The sequence below is a fragment of the Chionomys nivalis genome, chromosome 13 (assembly GCF_950005125.1).
Source record: "Chionomys nivalis chromosome 13, mChiNiv1.1, whole genome shotgun sequence".
Taxonomy (NCBI): Eukaryota; Metazoa; Chordata; class Mammalia; order Rodentia; family Cricetidae; genus Chionomys; species Chionomys nivalis.
In genome coordinates, this window is record NC_080098.1 from 16,661,299 (window position 1) to 16,684,867 (window position 23,569).

Consider the following 23,569-nt stretch of genomic DNA (forward strand, 5'->3'; position numbering starts at 1 on the left):
CTGACAGTAAGCTCCCTGGATTATTTTAGTCAATAAGAATAGACATTTACCAATTACCACAGACTAAAGCTTTATTCCTCTGCTTCAAACATGCTGTGGAAGCGGTGTAAGCAGAAGCTGCTGCCACTATCACTGAGAATGTTTTCTGAATAAGTGGTGGAAACAGGCAGAGTTTAGTTTCTCAGATATTGACCAATTGTGACCCAAGAATGAGAGGTCCTGCTGTATTTTGCATTAGGACAGTGAGTGAGATGACACACTGCATACTTAAACAAGTGATGAACAAAGTTCTTGTTTTCAAGCAGGAGATAGTCGCATTAACTGTTACAAAGATGGCCTATGTAATTTACGTCGAAAGCTCATACGTGTTTGTAAATATCAAGAACTGAATTAATGTGTCAGGTTATATAATTCAGTGATAGAGTTCTTGTCTGGCTGTATGAAGGACTAGGTTTAATCTCCCATATGAAAAAGAAGAGTATAGAACGAATTTTCACCTTTTTCAGGGTTTACTAACTTATTTAATTCTTTTTTAAAACTAGAGAAAGTTCAGGAAGTGATCATAAACACACAGGATAAATACCAAATTTTTGGATTCAGGAGGTTCACTTCAACACTGCCTGAAAATTCTCAGCCTCTAACGACACTATGTCACTTAGATGCTCCTGCCAGTTTTCAACAACTTTCTTTTTAAAAAATAATTTAAAGTGATATAAAGCCTTATGTTTTCCTTATGCCTTCATGCAGGTTTGATCCTAATAGAATGCATACAAATGCAAGATTTTCTGTGCTCTAACCCTTTCTAGGAAACTGAATGGCCTATTTTTATTGTCTATTACTTTATTATCTCTGGTTACAGGTTTATAAATGTCACAATGTGGAAATATAAGAAGACACAAGGCAAATAAGCATTTGCATGCAAATCACAAGCTACATACCATGCGTCTATGCATATTTAGCAAGATCATTTATGCACTTAATGGAAGATAGTATTTGCTGATGGTATCATATACTTGACACCAAAATGTAATGTTTCACCTTTTTTCATGTTTCTGGCATAGAAACACACATGTCTGAACTATCTGAGATTTTCCACTATGAAGCGTGGGCTAGAACTAATCTGATTAGTGGTTTTGTTTATTTAAATCAGACTGTGCAGAGGATTTTCACATCCTATCTTTTGAAAGAAAAGTTGAGCCCTACCAATGAGACAATATGAAAGAATTGATCACAAAGTAAAAGCTAACTCGGTATTTTCCCGGCAAACAGCAGCTGAGTGTTCTAATTTGGATTTGTTCGCTGTTCATTTGTATGCCACGCATGCTACCTGCAGTGGGAGGATTATTTGCATGAAAAGGCTGCTGCTCCCTGGTGTGGTTTCCACATTCTGCTCCTAATTTGACTTGGCATATTCTTCCCCCCCTCCTTTATTTCAAAAGTAAAACCAACAAAGTCTGACATAGACCTGCTAGGTGCCAAATATTCCAAATTCATACTGGAACTAAAATTTATACAAGGATTAAATAGTATCCTTGAGCTCTTGTAGAGATGGCTCTGCAGTCACAAACACTGGTCACTCTTCCAGAGGACCCAAGTTTGGTTTCCAGGTCCTGTACGGTGGCTCATAACCATCTTTAACTCCAGGTCTAGGGGATCTGATACCTTCCTCTGACCACTAAGAGCACCTCACTCATGAGGAACACAGACATACATGCAGAAAAAAATATTCACATATATAAAAATTAAAATATATTTACCAAAGAATTAACCTTCTGGAAGCAGAATTGTAAAGAATATGAAATTACATATTTTAAATCAAATTAGTAAATTATAAGAGAGTATAGCTAGAACAAAGCAAGTACTGTTATAGTAATATTGATAGTAGCAATATGTATTTATTCTTATTAGTATTTACGTTCCAAGCTACATGGCAAACTACAGACAATAAAGACATGCCTATTCTATTCTCCAGTACATACATAAAGTCTCAATCATAGCACAGCTTCAGACTATTTTTCCATGCTGGTGGTCACATTCAGGGCTATAAACATGCCCAGAAAATGTTTTACCACTGAGCTACAGCTTCAGCTCTCCAAAGTACATCTTGAATAAAAAAATTGAGAGAATCCATCTATGTATGCATGAATGACCACAAGGAAATTTTGATACAATAGCATTTTCTTTGCTCGTGGATGCTAGAGCTCACTAGCCATGTAACCTCTCCAACAACTGGTTTCTTCATTTGTATAACTTAGGAATACTTACTCTTAACTTTATTGTGCTAGGGGAGAATCAAGTGAGATAATCCATACTAAATGCTTACCACAGTACCTGGCATATAAGAAGGGTTCATTTCGTGATAACTTTTGTATTTGCTCACATAATTTACTATGGTAGAATTGGACTAGCTAGTCATAACTGGCTAGCATTCAAACATTATGACACTTTTGTTACAGAAAAGTGACAAAAATTAGAAAAGGGCAGGAATAAAAGCAACTGATGAAAATCACACCAAACACAAACTTCAATTATCCATAAACCAAGGAAAGAAAAACGAACTTATAAAGAACATAACTTAAATTCAGAAATAATAGAGACAAATCAAGCGTGATGGCTCATGACTGTATGCCCAGAACTTGGGAGGCCGAGGCAAGAGAGTTGTCATGAATGACAGGTCAACCAGCCTACATAAAAAGTTCCAGGACAGTTTGGCTAGTGGTGAGACCCCATCTCACATAAAATCTTTCTTCCAATAACAGAAATTAGTTAACTGGGGAAATCATAGAAATAAATACTGATAGTTAGCTATCAGGCAAATAAATAAGATGTGGACAAAACCACTGACTGGGACGCTGACATTTCATTGACAGTGCAACAAATGAGACAAATCACGAGAGAAAATAAAAATATAACTCTGCCCCCAAAAGTGAATGAAAGGTCTGGAAGACCATTGAAGTCTGATTTTCGAAAAACTATAGAAAATACTAATGCATATATACTAATTGAAGATTTTAGAAAGTGACATTAAATAATTGAAGAAATCAATTGTAAAGAATGGAATAAAGTTAATATTGGCGTGTGGTATTCTTAAAAGGCAGACAAGAATAGATATTTGCCAAGATCTTATTGCAAACCTTTTCATTGTGAAATAGAGATACACTATTCAATCATGCTGGTTTTGACATATTTGTTTAAAAACAGATATAACTTTCTGTGTCACTTTTTATATTTAAATTTTGACTGTAAAATTGAGACTCACATTTTCTGTTGGTGGTTGGCACGTCGCCAATGGGTAGCTCAGCTGTCTGTGAATCTTCTGGGCCTTTCTATGTCAGATTAAAATATAATTAATGAAAAGTGAGTAACTGTCACATTTGGTTGGAACCTCAAACATCTAAAGAGTTACATTGACATTTGGAAAATATTTTGCTACTCCAGCTGCATACTACAACTGCCATCTTACATATACAATATACAAAGTAGAACAAAGTCTATGAGGAGAACATATTCTTTGTAATACCAATGGGTAAGGGAAAACAGTATCCTCCTTCTGAGCCTGTAATTCACTCAAACCCTTTAAGTTACATAAGCTTTTACTAAAGACAAAGGTTTAGAAAATGGTCCTTGATCTAATTTGGCACATCTCCTGAAGGCTGTCCTTGAATTCATCTCTCAGTCCATAAGTGGATGGTGTGCTTTGGATAGAAGAGAAAAACCCAAACAAACCCAATGCCTTATGTTATTCTCTCTCTCTCTCTCTCTCTCTCTCTCTCTCTCTCTCTCCCTCCCTCCCTCCCTCCCTCCCTCCCTCCCTCCCTCCCTCCCTCTCTCTCTCTCTCTCTGTGTGTGTGTGTGTGTGCGCGCGCTAGGGTCTAAGTTACAGGAGACTCTGGCAGCTCTCTCTTTATTTTTTACTTTTTTATTCATTTTACATACCAACCACAGTTTCCCCCTCAAGAATCAATCCACCTCATGACCAGCAATATCACAATATCACTCTTTACCCAAAGTATGCACACTCATACCACAAGGACATTTGCTCAAATGTGTTCATAGTCTCTTTATTCATGGTAACCAAAACCTGGAAACAACCTAGATGACCCTCTATCAAAGAATGGATAAAGAAAATGTGGTACATTTTACAATGAAGTACTACTCAGCAGTAGAATACAATGACATCTTAAAAATTGAAGGCAAATGGAATGAAATAGGAAAAAACATCCTGAGGGAGGTAACCCAGACCAAGAAAAACAAAGTAAAAAGCTATGTACTCACTCAAAAGTGGGTATTAGACAAAAAGCAAAGAATAACCAGCCTATAGTCAATGACCCCAGAGAAGCTAGGTAACAAGGAGAACCCTAAGAAAGACATGCATAGATCCCCTTGAGAAGGGGAAATAGACAAGATCTCCTGAGAAAATTGGGAGTTGGCAATGTTGGGAGAGGGAAGAGGAGATCATGAGGGAAAGGAATGACTGAGATTGGGCGAGGACAAAGAGGGAGAACAAAAAAAAAGATGACTTGATTGAGAGGGTCATTATGGGGTGAGTAAGAAACCTGTCACCAGGGAAATTCCCAGGAATCCACAAGGATGGCCCTTGCTAAGACCCTAAGCAATAGCGGAGAGGGTGCCTGAAATGGCCTTACCCTGTAATCAGATTGATGACTACCTTAATTGTCATCATAGAACCTTCTTCTAGCAACTGATAGAAACAGATATAGAGATCCACAGCTAAGCGCTAGGCAGAGTTTCCGGAGTCCAGTCGAAGAGAGGGAGGGGTGACATATGAGCAAAGAGGTCAAGACTACCATGGGGATACCTCAGAAACAACTGACCTGGGCTGGTGGGAGCTCACTGACTTTGGACTGATTGTGGGGAACCCTGCATAGGACCAAACTAAGCACTCTGAACGTGAGTAACAGTTGTGTAACTGGGGAAGTCTGTGGGACCACGGGAAGTAGGACCAGAATTTATCCCTGGTGTTTGAACCGGCTTTTTGGAGTCCATTCTCTTTGCCTGGATACTTTGCTAGGCCTAGATATAGCAGGGAGAGCCTTGGTCCTGCCTCAAAGTGATGTGTCAGACTTTGTTGGCTCCCACGGGAAGCCTTACCCTCTCTGAGGAGTTGATAGGGGGTAGAGTGGGGGGAAGGTGGAGGACCAAGAGGAGGGAAGGGAATAGGAACTGGGATTGGTATGTAAAATGAGAAAAGATTGTTTTAAAAATAAAATTTAAAAAATTTGTTCAGTTTACATACCAACCACAGTTCCACCCTCCCTCCCCTTTTCCCACTTCTCTCTGCCTTTCCCCACCCCCATCCACTCCTCAGAGAAGGTAAGGACTCCCTTGAGGAGTCTACAAAGCTTGGCATATCAAGTTAAGACAGGACAAGCTCCTCCCCCTTGTATCAAGGCTGATCATAGAATTCTACCATTGGGAAAGGGCTCAAAAAGACAGTTCATAAACCAGGCATAAATTCTGGTTCCATTGCCAGGGGTCCCACAAACAGACCATGCCACATAACTGTTATCCACATTCAGAGGGCCTAGTTCAGTTCTAAGCAGGCTCCCCAGCTGTCAGTCCAGAGTTCATGAGCTTCTACTAGTTTGGGTCAGCAGTCTCTGTGAGTTTCCCCATCGTGATTTTTACCACGCTTGCTCATCTAATCCCTCTTCCCTCTCCTCAACTGTACTCTAGGAGTTCAGCCCAGTGCTGGCTATGGATATCTGCATCCGCTTTTATCAGTTACTGGATGGAAGATGTTGAGATTTTGATTCACCTGAACTTGAGTTTTGTAACGGCAATAAGTGTGGATCTATTTGCATTCTTCCACACGTCAACACTCAGTTATGCCAGCATCATTTGTTGAAGATGTTTTCTTTTTTTCCATTGTGCAATTTTGGCTTCTTTTTCAAAAATCAGGTGTTAATAGATGTGGGGAATAATGTGACAGTCTTCAGTTTGATTCCATTGATCAATGTACCTGTTTTTATGCCAGTACCAAGTGCCTTTACTGCTATAGCTGCATAGTAGAGTTTGAAGTCAGGGGTTGTTTCTTTATTGTAAGGATTGTTTTGGCTATCCTGTGTTTTTGTTTTGGAGCTGATTATTGTTCTTTTGAGGTTGTGAAATTGTGTTGGTATTTTTAAAGGGATCACACTGAATCTGTAGACTACGTTAGGTATGATTGCCACTTTTATTATATTGATCCTCCCTAACCAAGAGTGCAGGAGATATTTCTGTTCTCTATCTTCTTCAATTTATTTCTTCAAGGACTTAAGGTTCTTGTCATACAGGTCTTTCATTGTTTGGCCAAAATTACCCTAGGATATTTTATAACACTTGTGAGTATTATGAGGGGTGATGTTTTTCTGATTTCTTTCTCAGGCAATTTATCACTTGTATATAGGAGGGATGCTGATTTTTTGAGGTAACTTTATATCCTATCCCATTAATGAAGGTGTTTATCCACTGTAAGAGTTCCCTTGCAGAATTTTTGAGTCACTTATGTATGCTATCATATTATCTGCAAATGGGAAAGTTTGTCTTCTTCCTTTCCAATTTGTATCCCATTGATCTCCTTTTGTTGTTTGGTTGCTCTAGCTAGAACTTCAAGTACTATATTGAATAGCTATGTAGACCAGACTGGCCTTGAACTCAAAGAGATCCACCTGCTTCTACCTCTCCAGTGCTAGGATTAAAGGTGTGAACCACCATGACTAGCTTTAAAATAATTTTATTTTATTCATTCACTCATTCACTCATTAATTCATTTATTTTATATCCCAACCCAGCCTTCCCCTTGCTTCTCTCCTCTCACTTCTTCCTCCCTCCTCCCCTCTCCCCATCCACTCCATACTTACTCAGAAAGGGGCAGTCCTCCCCTGTGCATCAGTAAAGCATGACCTATCACGCTGTCATAAGGACCAGCACCTCTCCTTGTATTCAGTCTGGGCAAGGCAATCCAGCATGAGGACAAGATTCCCAAAAGCCAGCCAAAGCACCAGGGACTCTCCCTGCTCCAATTACCAGGAGTTCCACAAATAGACCAAGCTACACAGCTGTCTACACAATCGCAGAGGGAATTAAAATTGTTTCTAAGGGAACTCTTTTATTTTCTTATCTCTGAGTTAACATTAGATCTGCAGCCTCCTGCTGCATTCCTCATGCTGTGAGTCTGTTACACATGTTCTAGCATCTCTTCTCTTAGGGCTTCTCCTTCAGCGTCAACCCCATATGAAAGTCATGCTCACAAGTTTACACTTGTGTGCTATTTCCCAGTTGGTCTGTCCCAACATGCTTTTGTTTAAGAACTAGAAATGGGAATATTTTTGAACCTGATTGGAATTTTATTTTAAAAATTAATATGGAAAATGTTGTGAGAAATCCATTTGCATCAAAGGTAGTTACTATGGCACACAACACTAGACAAAATTGCTTCTCTCCTAGATTATAAAATAAACATTCTCAACCTAGACAGACTGACAAATCCCTTGCCCACCGTTTATTTGCATTAAACAAGAAATAACTGAGGGTTATACAAAATGGAAAACCCATAGGGCAACTGGCTTGTGAAAACAAATAACTGAAATGATGGAAATTATTATGTCAGTCTGATCCATGGGCTTTAACAATGCAGACAGTGGTGACTTTAATCTGTGGATAATGTGTTTTGTACAAAAAAGGAAGGAAGGAAGGAAGGAAAGAAGGAAGAAAGAAAAGAAGGGGGAAGGAAAGGAAAGGGAAAGAAAAGTAGATTTGAGGTGCTTGACAAACTTTTCCAGTGTTTCTCATGGTCAAGATCAGGCAAATTGGGAGTAAGTCCTGCTCATTTCCCCCACTGAGTGTCCTCTGTGAATGGAAGAGTATAGAAAAAGCAGCTGAGACTGTAGACCACTTTAGACCTGAGACCTACCAGCTGGATGGTCGAAATAGACTTGCCTCCACTTGACTGGTCATTTAATTCAGGGTTGAGTGCAAGATGGTGGGCATGTCCCACATGTCCATTAACCAATGGCAGGCCCTGCAGGATGGGTACAGTGAAAAAGTAGTCAGAAGCCAGAAACATACATACATAGACTTTTCCAGCTCCATGCTCTATTCATTATTTTGTTTATCAAAGTTTTGGAAAGAATTTTTTCTCAGTACTGGGACTAAATCCTGATTCTTACACTTGTAGGGCAAACACACTAACCTCAAACCTATCCCCATTTTTAAAATTTTGTATCTTTAAATTAATTAGAGAGTGAATTAATTTAGTTAGTTATAGAAATCTGAAACTGGCTTTGAACTCTACAGGTGAGGATGACCTTGAACTGATCCTCCATCCTTTGTTCTCCAAGTGCTGGAGCTGCAGGCCTGTACCATCATGCCCAGTTTATCTACGCTGATGCTCAGACTCTCAGAGCTTTACAAGCACTTTAAGCTGAACTACATCCCTAGTCCCCTTTTTATTTATTTGTTTGTATTTTGAGAAAGAGTATTGCTCTGCAGCCCAGGCTGGCTTTGAAACTGTGATCCTTTTGGTGAGCCTCTCCAGTACCTGGGACGAAAGGCAGGCACTACAACATACTTCTTATTTTTAAGTTATTTGAGTATTTATGAAATCAATTTGAATATAATAAAGCTTCAAGCAGAGGATAAAGGAGACATATACCTTGGTATTTGGTGACACGAGGAGGAGAAAACATTTTTCTATCAAGAAAAACCCATGGATGCCTCCAAGCAGTCCCAACAGTTTCCAAATAGGACCTTGGCTTTCATGGAAATGTCCAATATCCAGGGCTTCCTTCTTATGTAAACCAAGAACCTTAAAAAAAAAGAAAGAAAAAGAAAATTGAGAGAAGATTTAGGCCAGGGAAGCAGGTAGGTGAACAGCAGAGCTTCACCTCTCACTCTACTCCTACAAATCTAACCCCCAGCCTTATCCACAGCTTCATGGCAGGACATTTTTGGCCTCACTTCTCCCTGTTCCCATCTCCAATGGGTCACGGAGATCTCCCACTCCAAATTTCCCTCTTCTACTCGTTATTTTATCACAGCTCCCAACTCCAGCACCCAGTACCTGGGAACCCACAGCTGCTCCAGCCAGGGAAGCAGGTAGACTAACTGCACATCTCCCTACCCTCGAAATCCAACCCTCCTTCTTTACTTCCATCTTTGTAATAGACCTCATGCCATATCCTTACGTCTCTCCCTGCTCCCATCTTCACCTGAACACACAGATCTTTTCCTTCAACCTTTATTCATTCCAGTTATCACTTTATACCAGTCTTCGCTTCAGCCAGGAGAACAGGTAACCTAACTGCAGCTCTTCATGGTTTCATCCTCTCCTCCAAACCCAATGCCCTAGACTCTTAATTTCATCACCACCTCTGTAGCCAACCATCTGCTGTCCTTCCTCTCTCTGATAAATCATCTTTTCCTCTAACCTTCCTCACCACTCATTCTTTCATTCCAGCCCCAACTCCAGCAGGCTTTCTCTAGGAATCCACCAGCCAAACCTACCAGAGAATCAGGTAGGCAAGCTTCAGATCTTTATGTCCCCTCTTCTCCTTCATATCCAGTCCCCTACCTCATCTTCAGATCATTAGCTGACTGTTTTTAGCATCTCCTCAATTACTCGCTATCCTCATTTCCAGGGGACTAAGCAAATCCTGGTGAAATACCCTGCCTTTCTCCTGTGGATACCCCTAGTTCCCTGTCCAAGTGTTGTCTCCTAATACACATTTTACCAAGATTCCACAGAAGCCACATGTGTCATATCCCAGAAGGATTTCTTACCGGGCAACACACAGCACCACAACTTAAAAACAAGAGAGGGCAACAGAAACCAAGGAACAAAATACTCAACCAACAAAAACCAGCTGTCAGCACCTAAAATTACAGTCTTCAAAATCCAGATGTCTAGATACCAAGAAAACTCTCAAACACTCAGACAGCCACTGCAAGGATTGGGCCTCATTTGAAGGAAGAGATGGGAAGCAAGAATTCCTCCAACAACCTGAAAAGCAACATGGTAACACCAGATCCCAGTAGTCACACAACAGGAAGACTTGATCATCCTAACCCAGAAGAAGTAAAAGAAAACAACTTTAAACGTAACTTTATGAAAATGATGAAGACCTTTAAAGAAGAAATTAAAAACTCCCTTAAAGAAATGGAGGAAAAGACAAACAAAAAAATTGAAGAAATTAATAAATCCCTCAAAGAAACCGAGAAAACAAAGAAGAAGAAAAAAACCAATCAAACAGGTGAAGCAAACAGTTCAAGACTTGAAGACTGAAATAGAAATAATAAAGCAAACACAAACCAAGGCAATTCTGAATATGGAAACTCTGGGTAAACGAACAGGAACTACAGAGACAAGTATAACCAACAGAATACAAGAGATAAAAGAAAGAATCTCAGGTGCTGAAGATACTATGGAGGAAATAGACTCATTGGTGAAAGAAAACATTAAATTCAACAAATTCTTAACACAAAACATTCAGGAAATCTGGGACACCATGAAAATACAAAACCTAAGAATAATAGGGGTAGAAGAGGGAGACGAAAGCCAGCTCAAAGGCACAGAAAATATTTTCAACAAAATCATAGAAGAAAACTTTCACAATCTAAAAAAGGATATTCGTATGAAGGTACAAAAAGCTTGCAGAACACCAAATAGTCTGGATCAAAAAAAAAAATGCCCTCGCCATATGATAACCCAAACACAAAACTTACAGAATAAATAAAGAATATTAAGAGGTGCAAAGAAAAAAAATCAAATAGCATATAAAAGTAAACCTATCAGAATTACACTTACACTTCTGAATGGAAACCATGAAAGTCAGAAGGTCCTAGATAGATGTGCTACAGACACTAAGAGACCACCAATGCAAGCCCATACTACTATATAGACTACTACACCCAGAAAATTTTTCAATGGAGATGGAGAAAACAAGACATTTCATGACAAAAACAGATTTAAACAATACGTATCCACAAACTCAGGCCTACAGAAAGTTCTAGAAGAAAAACCCCAACCCAAGGAAGCTAACTGCACCCAGAAAAACACAGGCAACAGATAACGCCCTCCCCCCACCAGCATAACCCAAAGAAGGGAAAGACACAAACACTGCTACTGAAAAATAATGGGAATTAACAACCACCTATCATTAATATTGCTTAATATCAATAGACTCAATTCACATATAAAAAGACACAGGATAAGAAAATGGATATGAAAAAGGATCCAGCCTTCTGCTGTATACAAGAAACACATCTATCTAAACCTCAACGATTGACACTACATCAGAGTAAAAGGTAGGGAAAAGGTTTCACAATCAAATGGACCTAAAAAACAAGTAGGTATAGATATCATAATAGCTAACACAATTGATTTCAAACTAAAATCAGTCTGAAGAGATGGAGGACACTTTACACTCATAACAGGAACAATCCATCAACATGTAGACTCAGTCCTGAACATTTATGCCCCTAATACAAGAGCACCCACATATGTAAAAGAAACATTATTAAAATTTAAGTCACACATCAAACTCCACACACTAATACTAAGAGACTTTAACACTCTACTCTTGCCGATGGACAGGTCAACCAAACAGAAACTTAACATAGAAATAAGAAAACTAACAGATGTCATGAACCAAATGGACTTAATAGACGTCTATAGAACATTGCTCCCAAACACAAAAGAAAATACCTTCTTCTCAGCACATTATGGAACCTTCTCAAAAATTGATCACATACTCGGTAACAAAGCAAACCTCCACAGGTACAAAAAAAAAAATTGGAGTAACCCCCTGTGTTGTAATAGGAGCGGCAGGCTGCTTCCCGCCACCCAGCTAGCTTTACCAGAAATGATTACACGGAAACTGTATTCTTTTAAACACTGCTTGGCCCATTAGTTTTAACCTCTTATTGGCTAGCTCTTACATATTGATCTAACCCATTTCTGATATTCTGTGTAGCCCCATGAGGTGGCTTACCAGGGAGATCTTAGCCTGCATCTGTCTGGAGTTGGAGAATCATGGCGACTGACTGACTCAGCTTCTTTCTCCCAACATTCTGTTCTGTTTACTCCACCCACCTAAGGGTTGGCCTATCAAATGGGCCTAGGCAGTTTCTTTACTAATTAACCAATAAAAACAACAGATAAAAAGATGACCCTTCTCCATCACCCCTGTGTCTTATCAGATAAACATGGATTAAAGTTAGAATTTAACAACATTACTACTCTCAGAAATTATACAAACTCATGGAAATTGAACAGTGAACTTCTGAACCACCTATGGATCAAGAAAGAAATAAATAAAGAAATTAAAGACTAATTAAAGAATTCCTTCAATTCAATGAAAATGAAGGGACCCAAACCTATGGGACACTATGAAAGCTAAGAGGAAAGTTCATAGCTCTAATGCCCACATAAAGAAAACAGAGAAAGCTCACATTAGTGACTTAACAGTACACCTGAAAGCTCTAAAACAAAAAGAAGCAGACTCACCAAGGAGGAGTAGAAGATGGGAAATAATCAAATTGAGGGCTGAAAGCAACAAAATAGAAACAAAGAAAACAATACAAAGAGTCAATGAAACAAAGATGTTCTTTGAGAAAATCAGCAAGATAGACAAACACTTATCCAAACTAATCAAAAGGCAGAGAGACAACATCCGAATTAACAAAATCAGAAATGAAAAGGGGGATATAACAACTTGAGGAAATTCAGAGAATCATTAGGTCATACTACAAAAACCTGTACTCCACAAATTGAAAAATGTGAAAATGGATAATATTTTAGCTAGATACCATATACCAAAATTAAATCAAGACCAGGTGAGCAATTTAAATTGACCTATAAAGTGTAAAGAAATAGAAGTTGTCATCAAAAACCTCCCAACCAATAAAAGCCCAGGGCCAGATGTTTTTGTGCAGAATTCTACCAGAACTTCAAGGAAGAGCTAATACCTATACTCCTCAAAGTGTTCCATATAATAGAAACAAAAGGAACATTGCCAAACTCTTTTTATGAGGGTACAGTTACCCTGATAACAAAACTACACAAAGACTCAACCAAGAAAGAGAATTACAGAGCAATCTCACTCATGAACATGAATGCAAAAATACTCAATAAAATTCTGACAAACTGAATCCAAGAACACATCAAAAAATCATCCACCATGATCAAGTCAGCTTCATCCCAGAAGTGCAGGGCTGGTTCAACATAGGAAAATCTACCAATGTATCCATCATATAAATAAACTGAAAGAAAAAAAATATGATCATTTCATTAGATATTAAGAAAGCATTTGACAAAATCTAACACCCCTTCATGATAAAGGTCTTGGAGATATCAGGGATACAAGGGACATATCTAAATATATACAGCAAGCCAACAGCCAACATCAAATTAAATAAAGAGAAACTCAAAGCAATTTCACTAAAATCAGGGACAAGACAAGGCTGTCCACTCTCTCCATATCACTTCAACATAGTTCTTAAAGTTTTAGAAATAGCAATAAGACAACAAAAGGATATCAATGCGATTCAAATTGGAAAGGAAGAAGTTAAACTTTGATTATTTGTTATTATAAAAATAACACCACATACTCAAGAAAGGAAAAATCTACCAGAAGGACATTGAAATTCTTAACATCTATGCACCAAACACAAGGGCACCCAAGGTCATAAAAGAAACACAACTACAGATTAAATCTCATAATGATCTTCATATGTTGATTATGGGAGACTTCAATACTCACTCTTGTCAATACACTTGTCATCCAGACAAAAACTAAATAGAGAGATGCTGGCACTTACAGATGTCATAAACAAAACACAAAAACCAAACACATTCACCCAAACACAAAAGATTATGCTTTCTCATCACCTCATAGAACTTTGTCCCACATAATCGAACACAAAGCAAGTCTCCACAGATGTAAGAACAATGAAATAATACCTTGCATCCTATCAGACCACCACAGATTAAAGATGGATATCAACAACAACAGAAATTTACAGACTCATAAAAATCGAACAGCTCTCTACAAAGTGAAAAGTCAGCCAAGAAAGAAATCAAAGACTTTCTAGAATTGAATGAAAATGAATATACAACATTCTTCAATTTATGGTACATAATAAAGGTAGTTAGTGTTTGCATAAGAAAATTAGAGGTATCAATACTAGTTTTAGAGATCTCTAATTTAAATTTAAATTTAATTTAAATACCCACTGGAAAGCTCTAGAACAAAAAAGAAGAAATCACACCCAAAAGGAGTAGAGGGCAAGAAATAATCAAATTCAGGGACAAAATCAATAACATAAAAACAGATAACAATACAAAATAAATGAAGCAAACACTTGGTTCTGTGACTCTGCTTCCTTCTTGAGATTCTTGGTACATTGGTTCACGAGGATGGAGGGAGCAGAAGCAAGGAGGAGGGCTCAGAGGGCTGTCAGTACCCTAAAGAGCTCACTGGAAAATGACTTTGGTTAACCAGCTCCACTTTATTCCAGTGTATACAAAATATGTAGGATTGGGGAGCCTGGGGATAAATCCTAATTTGCATTAAGTGGCGCACTCCTATTATAAGCCTTTGTATATGGCAGCCGGGTTCTATAGCAAAGCTCCTGGTACAAGTCTTAGTTACCACATGTGCAGCAGGAGAAAGACTTCTATCAAGAAACTGTGCCAAGGGTCACCCTACCCAGGCTTAGAGACAGATTTCAGATAAGGTCAGTCCTCCCAGCCTGGTGACATTCTCTACATAAGGGCAGGTAGAGAGCAAGAAGTCTCCCTGGTCGGGGAGGGAGTCCTCATGTTGCCAAGCTTTGGGGAAAGTTGCCAGGCCATGATAGACTGCAACCTCAGACCAGCAAGGCTTTCCAAAGGTTGCTCAGGAAATTAATAAAAAAGACAAAACTTTATCAAAATTAGCAAAAAGAAGGGGAGAGAATATATGGATTAGCAAAATTATTAATGAAAAGGGGGACATAACATCAGCCACCAAAGAAATCCAGAGTATCACAAGGACATACTTTAAAAACCTGTACTTCAAAAAACTAGAAAATCTAAAAGAAATTTTCTCAGTGCTTATCACTTACCAAAGTTAAATCAAGATCAGATAAGCAATTTAAACAGACCTATAACCCCTATTGATATAGAAGCAGCAATTAAATTCTCCTATTCAGCCCCCAAAGCCAAACCCAGATGGTTTCAGTGCAGAATTTTACCAGACTTTCAAAGAAGAGTTAATGCCAATACTCTTCAAATTATACCACAAAATAGAAACAGAAAAAACATTGCCAATGTTTTGGCATAAAACCTCATTTTATGAGAACACAGTTACCCCAATAACCAAACCACTTAAAGACCCAAGAAAGAAAGAACTACAGACCAGTTTCGCTTATGAACATAAATGCAAATATTCTCAATATAACACTTGCAAATTGAATCCAAGAACAGATCAAAAGGATCATTCACTATGACCAAGTAGACTTCATTCCAGAGGTGCACAGATGGTTCTACATAAGTAAGTCAATAAATGTAATCCACCACATTAAAAAAAAAACTGAAAAAAAACCCATGATATTCCCATTTGGTAGAGAAAAAACCTTTGATAAAACCCAATGCTCCTTCATGATAAAACATTAGGGATACAAGGGACATACCTTAAATTATAAAGGCAGTTTAAACCAGGCCCATAACCAACATCCACTTAAATAGAGAGAAATTAAAAGCAATTCCACTAAAACCAGGCACACGAGAAGGTTGCCCACTCTCTCCCTTTTAGTTAATATAGTAACTAAAGTGTAGTACAATTAATAAAAACCTAGAGACAGATATTGGAGTTCAACCTAAAGGTCAGGAAAGCAAAACAGCCAGCTACTGGCTCTTACCTCTACCTCAGTCTGAAATAGCGATCCTGCCTCCAGGAATCCTCAGAATGAGTTTGTTAGCTAGAACAATAAGACAACTGAAGAAGATCAAGGGGATATAACTTGGAAATGAAGAAGTTAAAGTAAAAGTTTCTTTATTTGTAGATGACGTGATACTATACCTAAGTGACCCTAGAAATTCCACTGGAAAACTCTTACAGCTGATGAACACTTTCAGCAAAGTAACTGGATACAAAATTAACTCACAAAACTCAGTAGCCCTCATAAATACGAATGATCAATAGACTGAGAAAATCAGGGAATCAACACTTTTTACAATAGCCTCAAATAATATAAAATATCTTAGGGTAACTCTAACCAGGCAAATGAAAGACAGGTATAATAAAAACCTTAAGAAATTGAAGAAGCTATCAGAAGATGGAAATATCTCCAATCTTATCAGTCAGTAGGATTAACATAGTAAAAATGGCCATCCTACCAAAAGCAATGTACAGATTCAATGCAATCCCCAACAAAATTACAACACAAGTCTTCACAGATCTTAAAAGGACAATTTTCAGTGTCATGTGGAAACATAATAAAACAGGATACCTAAAACAATTTTGAATAATAAAAGAACTATGGAAGGTATCACCATCCCAAATTTCAAGTAGTAATATAAGTAATAGTAATAAAAAAGCATGATACCAGTAAAACAAACATGATAACACAAAAACAATCATGTCAATTAACAAAACCAAACTGAAGACCCAGACATAAATTTACATAGCCATAGACACCTTATTTTTATAAAGAAGCCAGAAATACACAATGGAAAAAAGACAGCATCTTCAATAAATGATGCTGGTCAAACTGGAGGACTACATGTTAAAGAACCCAAATAGACTCATACTTACGACCTTGCACAAAGCTCAACTCCCAATTGATCACCTCAAAATAAAACTGGATGTACAGAATGTGATAGAAGGGAAAGTGGAAAATAGCCTTGAACACATGACACAGGAAAAGACCTTATAAACAGAACATTGTTAACACAGGCACTAAGATAAACAATTAATAAATGGGACCTCATGAAAATGAAAAGCTTCTGTACAGGAAAGAACAGCATCATTTGGACAAAGTAACAGCCTGTATAATGGAAAAAGATTTTTATCAACTACAAATTTGATAGATGGTTAATATCTAAACTATATAAAGAACTCTAAGCACTAGATATCAAGAAAACAAACAACCCAGGTTAAAGATGGGGTACAGATCTAAACAGAGAATTATCAATAAGGAAACTCAAATGTCCGAGAAACAGAGAATGTTTAAATGAATGCTTAAAGATGTCCTTAGCTATCTTGAATGCGAATCAAAACTTCTTTGAGATTTCATCTAACGTCTGTCAGAATGGCTAAGATTAATAAAACCAAAGACAGCCCATGCTGGCAAAGATGTGGAGTAAAGGGAACTCTTATCCATTGCTGCCGGGACTGCAAAGTTGTACAGCACTGTGGAAATCAATGTGTTGGTACCTCAGGAAGATGAGAATTGATCTACCTCAATCCAGATTTGGGATTTTGGTGTAAGGCTCTACCATCATCTGCAGACAACTCTTCTCTCCTTGAAAGAGACAGCTATTGGTCTAGTGTTGGGACATAGTGAAAACTTATTCGTTCACAATGAGCCAAAATTTATCATGCAACCCGATACACATCATAAGCTAGGTGTTATCTGGCCCACAAAGCCATAAAGTAGGATGTGCACAGCAACCATCTATTAATAAATGTGAGTGGTGTATACATGACTGGTCCTGAGCAGGTCCTAAAGGCACAAGTAAGTTACATGAAGAAGTCACCCAAATGCCTATGGATTCTACTCCCACTACAATGTTATCTGCTGCCAAGTAAACACTGATAGTGTCGTGGAGTGTTCCCTATGATCTACTGACAGAGAAAAAGACTGATTTACTGATGGTTCTACACATTAGGCTAGAATCACCCAGATGTGGAAAGTTACAGCCTTACAACCCTTTTTTGGGGACAAGGCTGAAAGACACTAGTGAAGTGAAATTTTCACATTGGGCAGAACTTCCAACAGTACACATGGTCACCATTTGTATGGAAGGAGAAATGACCAGACACACAATTGGTCATTGATTCATGGGCTCAAGTCAATGGTTGGTTGGATGGTCAGAAACTTGGAAAGAACATGATTGGAAAATTGGTGAGAAAGACATTTGGGGAAGAAGTGCATGGGTAGATCTCTCCAAATGGGTGAAGAACATGAAGATATGATGCTTATGTCCAATGCTCATCCAAAGGTGACTTCAGCTAAGGAGGAGTTTAATAATCAACTAGATAAGATGTTCTGAGGGCAGTCTCTTTCCTCAGTCATTCCTATCATTACTCAATGGGTTCATGAACAAAGAGGCCATGGTGGTAGAGATGGAGGTTATGCATGGGCCCAACAGCATGGTATTCCACTCACCAAGGCTGACTTGCCTACAGTTGCTGTTCAATGCCAGATCTGCTAATAGCAGAGACCAACACTGAGGCCCAGATATGGCACCATTCCCCAGGGTGGCCAGCCAGAGACTTGGTAGCAGGCTGACTGTATTGGATCACTTCCTCCATGGAAAGGATAACATTTTGTCCTTACTAGAATATATTCTTATTCTGGTTGTGGAGTTCCCTTCCTTCATGTGATGCTTCTGCTAAAAACCACCATCTGTGAGTTTAGAAAAAGCCTTATCCACCATAATGGCATTCCACAAAGTATTGCTCCTCATCAAGGAACTCACTTGACACACAGAGAAAGGCGATGATGAGCCCAGGATCATGGAATCCACTGGTCTTATCATGTTCCTCACCATCCTGAAGGAGCTGGCCTGATAGAAAGAAGGAACAAACTCTTGAAGTCACAGTCACAGTGCCAATTAGGTGGCAGCAGCTCAGGAGTCTGGGACAGGGTTCTTCAGAAGCCATCTGTGCATTGGATCAGCATCCAATACATGGTATGAGTTCTAGCATAGGTGGGATCCAAGGGTCCAGGAATGAAGGCCTGGAAAAGGGAATAGTTTTACTCACTATCAACCCTAGTGGCCCACTAGGAAAACATTTATTTCCTGTTTTCTGGATGCTAAATCCTGTTGCCCTAGATTTGGGTTCCAGAGAGGAGAACGCTTCTTTCAGGAGCCACAACAAACATTCCATTGAACTGGAAGCTGAGACTTTCCCCTGGCCTTTGGGCTTCTGAAGCCCTTCTGTCAACGGCTAACAATGGAATACCAGTTTTAGGAAGGGTGATTGATCCAGGTTACCATGGAAAAATTGAATTTCCTTTCACAATGAGGAAAGGAATTATATATCATGTGTAGGAGACGTTTTAGGGCATCTCTTAGTGCTATCATGTTCAATGACTAAAATCAATGGGAAACTATGACAGCCTAACCCAAGCAGGATGACAAAGGACACAGACCCATGAGGAATGAAGCTGGGTCCCTTCTCCAGGAAAAGAGCCAAGAGGTGCTTGTAGATTGTGGAAGAAATACACAGTGGGCAGTAGAGAAACTAAGTCCATGCAAACAGTTACAGAAATGAGGGTTAGAGTTGACAGAGTGTTTCTCTTCTATTTTTTAAGAACGTGTTTGTGCAGATATTTGTGCTTTTCCCTCAATTTATTTATCATGTGCTATAACATCAATTAAGAAAATATCAATGGCTACCATATTTAAGTGTGAGATACTAAAAGAATATTCCCCAAGAGACACTGCCGCTTGTTCTAAATTTATAACACGTTATGATTATACAAAGGAGAGTTACAGCATGTTAGGATCTGATTAGACATATAATGCAGGAAGATACACCTTTAATTCAGCTCTTTTGAGCCTGAAAAAGGTTTGCCTTTAATCTGTATCTTGAGGAGGGAAGACAAACCTTTAATCTGGAAGATTAAATAAGGACATGGAAAAAGAAAGAATTTGTTCTTTGCCTTTTTGCCCTCATCTTGCTAGCAATTCCATTCCTTGACTGGCATTAGAGCCTACTTCTTTGTAATTCCAGTGTATACTGAAAACCAGCTGAGACATCCAGTCTTTTGGACTGAAAAACTACTGAATTTTTAACCTTTCCGATTGCAACCAGCCACTGTTGGATTGCAGCCTGTAAGTCATTCTAATAAATCTTCTTTCTATATAGAGAGATTTATTCTGTAAGTGCTATTACCCTTGAGAATCCTGACTAACCCAACCACTCTCAGGCATATACCCAAAGGATGCTTCATCCTATCACAGAGATACTTGTTCAGCCATGATCACTGCTGGTCTATTCATAATAGCCAGAAAGTAGAAACAACCTATATGTCCCTCAACAGAAGAATGGATAAAGAAAATGTGGTATGTTTCACCATTTACACAATGGACCAACATTCAGCCATTAAAAAAAAAACATAAAATTGACTGGTAAGTAAATGGAACTATAAAAAAAATGATCCTAAGTGAGGTAACTTAGATCCAGAAAGACAAATATGGTTTGTATTCACAATATGTAGATACTAGCTGTTAACTCAAGATAACCAAGCTATAATCTATAGAACCGCAGAGTTAGGAACCATAGAGTAAGGGACTGGCTGGGGTAAGTTAGGCAGATAGATCTCACTAGGGAAGAAAAATAAAATAGATGGTTATGGATGGATGGAGGGAAGTGGAATGGGTGGATCAAGTGGAGGGGGTTAAGAAAGGAATAAAGGAGAAAATATGTGAAGATACAGCTAATATTAAGAGCCATTTAAGGGATAGTATGGAAACCTAATACACAAGAAGCTTCCTAAAACATATGCATATATGAAGGTGATCTAAATGAATCTGTCAAATAATGGGAGAGACGGAGCCCCAACTGACTATCTTCTGCCACTAAATGAAGCTTCCAGTACTGGAAGTGGGTTACATCTAATTGAGTTGTTGGCTAAAGAGGTCCCATGGGAATCCTCAAACAACTCAGGATGCTACCTAGACTGTAGGTTGCTCTCCACAAAGAAACATCAAGTCCCCATTGCTGAAGACAATACCTATATAACTCATTGAACATGGAGAAATCAAGATGGTGCCTCTGTAGAGTCTTCATCCCTACGTTCTACCATCTTTGATACAAGAAAGTACTCTCCATGCCACAAGAGAGAAATGTAAACATCAAACCAGTCCCAAATGCTTTGATCTACAATGATGTTCCATCTGGAAGATATGCTAGGACAGCGGTGGCACAAATCTTGTGAGATGAACCAACCACCATCTGATTTGACAGAAGGCTCACTCACTCCATAAGCTGGAACCCACACCCAACAGTGCTTGTGTGAGCAAGAACCTGACACTAGGTAGCCCAGGATTGACCTTGGGTAAAACCAAATACTATTGTTCTAAAAGAAAAAAAGAAAAGGAAAAGGGTAGCAATAAAATGACTCCTACTGACATTGTGCTATATCATAGATCAGTAACCCTACTCAGCCATCACCAGAGAAGCTCCCACCTGCAGTAGATGGGAACAAATGCAGAGACCCATGGCCAGACATTATGCAGTGAGGGACCTCAGAACACTGAGCTCTAAATTGTATGTCTCCATCAAGTCTTGCCTCTCAAGGTCAGGAAACCCTCTGGAAGAGAAGGCAGAAGGAGTGTAAGAGCTAGGAGGTATGGAGGACACCTAGAAAGAAAAGCCCTCTAAATCATCATGATCAATGTCATATGAACTCACAGAGACTGCAGCAGATGCACAGGGTTTGCTCAAGTCTGTACCATTTGGGTTCCTAGAGCTGAATGGAGAAGTGGTCACATGGCCCAACCCAGAAGCTTCTTCAATTGATAACCACTTGCAAATAAAAATTTAGTTTCCTCCAAGGATGTCTCACTGGAGAAGCAAACTACTCTTAAGAGAAGATTACATGCCTAGCAATGGATTGCCAATTGAAAATGAACTCAATGGCATTTTGAGGTTCCTTGTCTTATAACGTCATGTCTTATATAATTTTATCTTATTATTTTTATTTGCCTCTCTCTTTTTATCCTACATTATTTGGCTTCCAAAACATATATGGCTTCCAGTTTAGTGTTTTTATGGGATTCCCAAGTATACAAATGATTAGGTCTGTTTCTTGTGCCTTCTCTTTAGTTCTTTTTCTTCTGTTTGTTTTGTTCAATTCAAATGTGTTCATTTCTGTTTTTAATCATAATACTTTACTATTAATAATGCATTTTTAATTCTTTTTATTGAGCCATATATTTTTCTTCACTCCCCTCTCCTCCCATCTTCTCCCCTCCCCTTCAACCCTCTTCCATGGTCCCAATGCTCCCAATTTACTCAGGAGATCTTGTCTTTTTCTACTTTCCATGTAAATTAGATCCATGTATGTCTCTCTTAGGGTCCTCTTTGTTGTCTATGTTCTCTGGGATTGTGATTTGTAGGCTGATTTTTTTTTGATTTATATCTAAAAGTCACTTATTAGAGAGTAAAGATGATATTTGTCTTTCTGGGTCTTGGTTACCTCACTCAACATGATGTTTTCTAGATTCATCCATTTGCCTGCAAATTTTAAGACGTCATTATTTTTTCCTCTCTCTGTGTGTATGTGTTTAAGAATGTTTCATAAGATGTCTATAGCTTTCTGCATGGAAACATTCTTAAACACATACCTGAATAGAAAAATCTACCTGAAAGTCAACACATCATGGAGCATATGTTGTTTATGTGTGGAATAGTCCTTTATACTGTGTGAATATATGTCACTGTGGTTTGCTTAATTAAAAAAAACTGTCAGTAGCTAGGCAGGATTTTCAGGGCAGAGAGAATGCTGGGGAGAAGAAGGTGGAGACTTGAGGGAGACACCATAAGCCACAGAGCAAGCAAGATGATGGACAGTATGCAGATGAGGTAAACGAGCCTCAGGGCAGTATGTAGATTAATAGAAATATGTTAATTTAAGTTATAAGACCCTGCTAAAAACAAGCCTAAGCCATCAACCAAGCAGTTATAATTAATAAAACGTCTCTGTAGTTATTTGGGAGCCTGCTGGAGGGACAGAGAATTGCCTGAACACAGAGAAATTGCACCTACAGTGTGACCAGGAGTGCTGTCAGCTTCTGAAAGGCATTGTTAGCTTCCTTACAGTTAACTCACTCATCCCATTCACTCAGTCAGTGAATGACTTTATGACTGCTTGTAACTATCGCCTAGTATATTCCTTTCCCAAAAGATATCAGTTTGTGAAATAGCGCAGTGGTTTGTAGAAGCAGGATATTTCTGAGTCAAATAAAGAAAATAGAAATTATAAATGCATATAGATCATTTATGTTTATGTAATATAGTCTTGGTATATATATATATCCACCAAATATAGAAAGACAATATTAGGGAAAAAATAACTAAATTTCTCCTCACTAAATTATTCTCTGAGTATTATAGTATTACAGTTATTTTACATATTGTGAGTGATATAAATGATTTAAAGTAACAAGCTATACATAGGATGTATGCAAGTTCTATACAATTTTTTACAAAGGGACTTGAATGTGTGTGGGCTTTTGTATCCACGGGAGTCCTAGAACCAATCCCCAGTGGATATCATGTATGCATGAGTAAGCACATATGTGTAGTTACAACTAAAAACCAGAATATGCTGGTCTCCTGGTACTGAC

At 38.5% G+C, this 23,569-nt stretch overlaps 1 protein-coding gene across 2 annotated transcripts in view; it reads right to left on the bottom strand.

Moving 5' to 3' along the window:
- Positions 1–23,569, bottom strand: part of Slc39a12 (solute carrier family 39 member 12) — a 91,116-nt gene that overhangs the window by 26,996 nt on the left and 40,551 nt on the right. Inside the window, exons 8-11 of one of the 2 annotated variants that reach the window (XM_057787449.1) lie at positions 18,689–18,775; positions 8,657–8,809; positions 7,916–8,023; positions 3,260–3,326 (exon numbers count right to left, since the gene is read on the bottom strand). In XM_057787449.1, coding sequence (XP_057643432.1) covers positions 3,260–3,326; positions 7,916–8,023; positions 8,657–8,809; positions 18,689–18,775 — 415 coding nt within the window. The remainder of the gene's footprint in view (positions 1–3,259; positions 3,327–7,915; positions 8,024–8,656; positions 8,810–18,688; positions 18,776–23,569) is intronic. The other variant, XM_057787450.1, reaches the window with a different exon arrangement.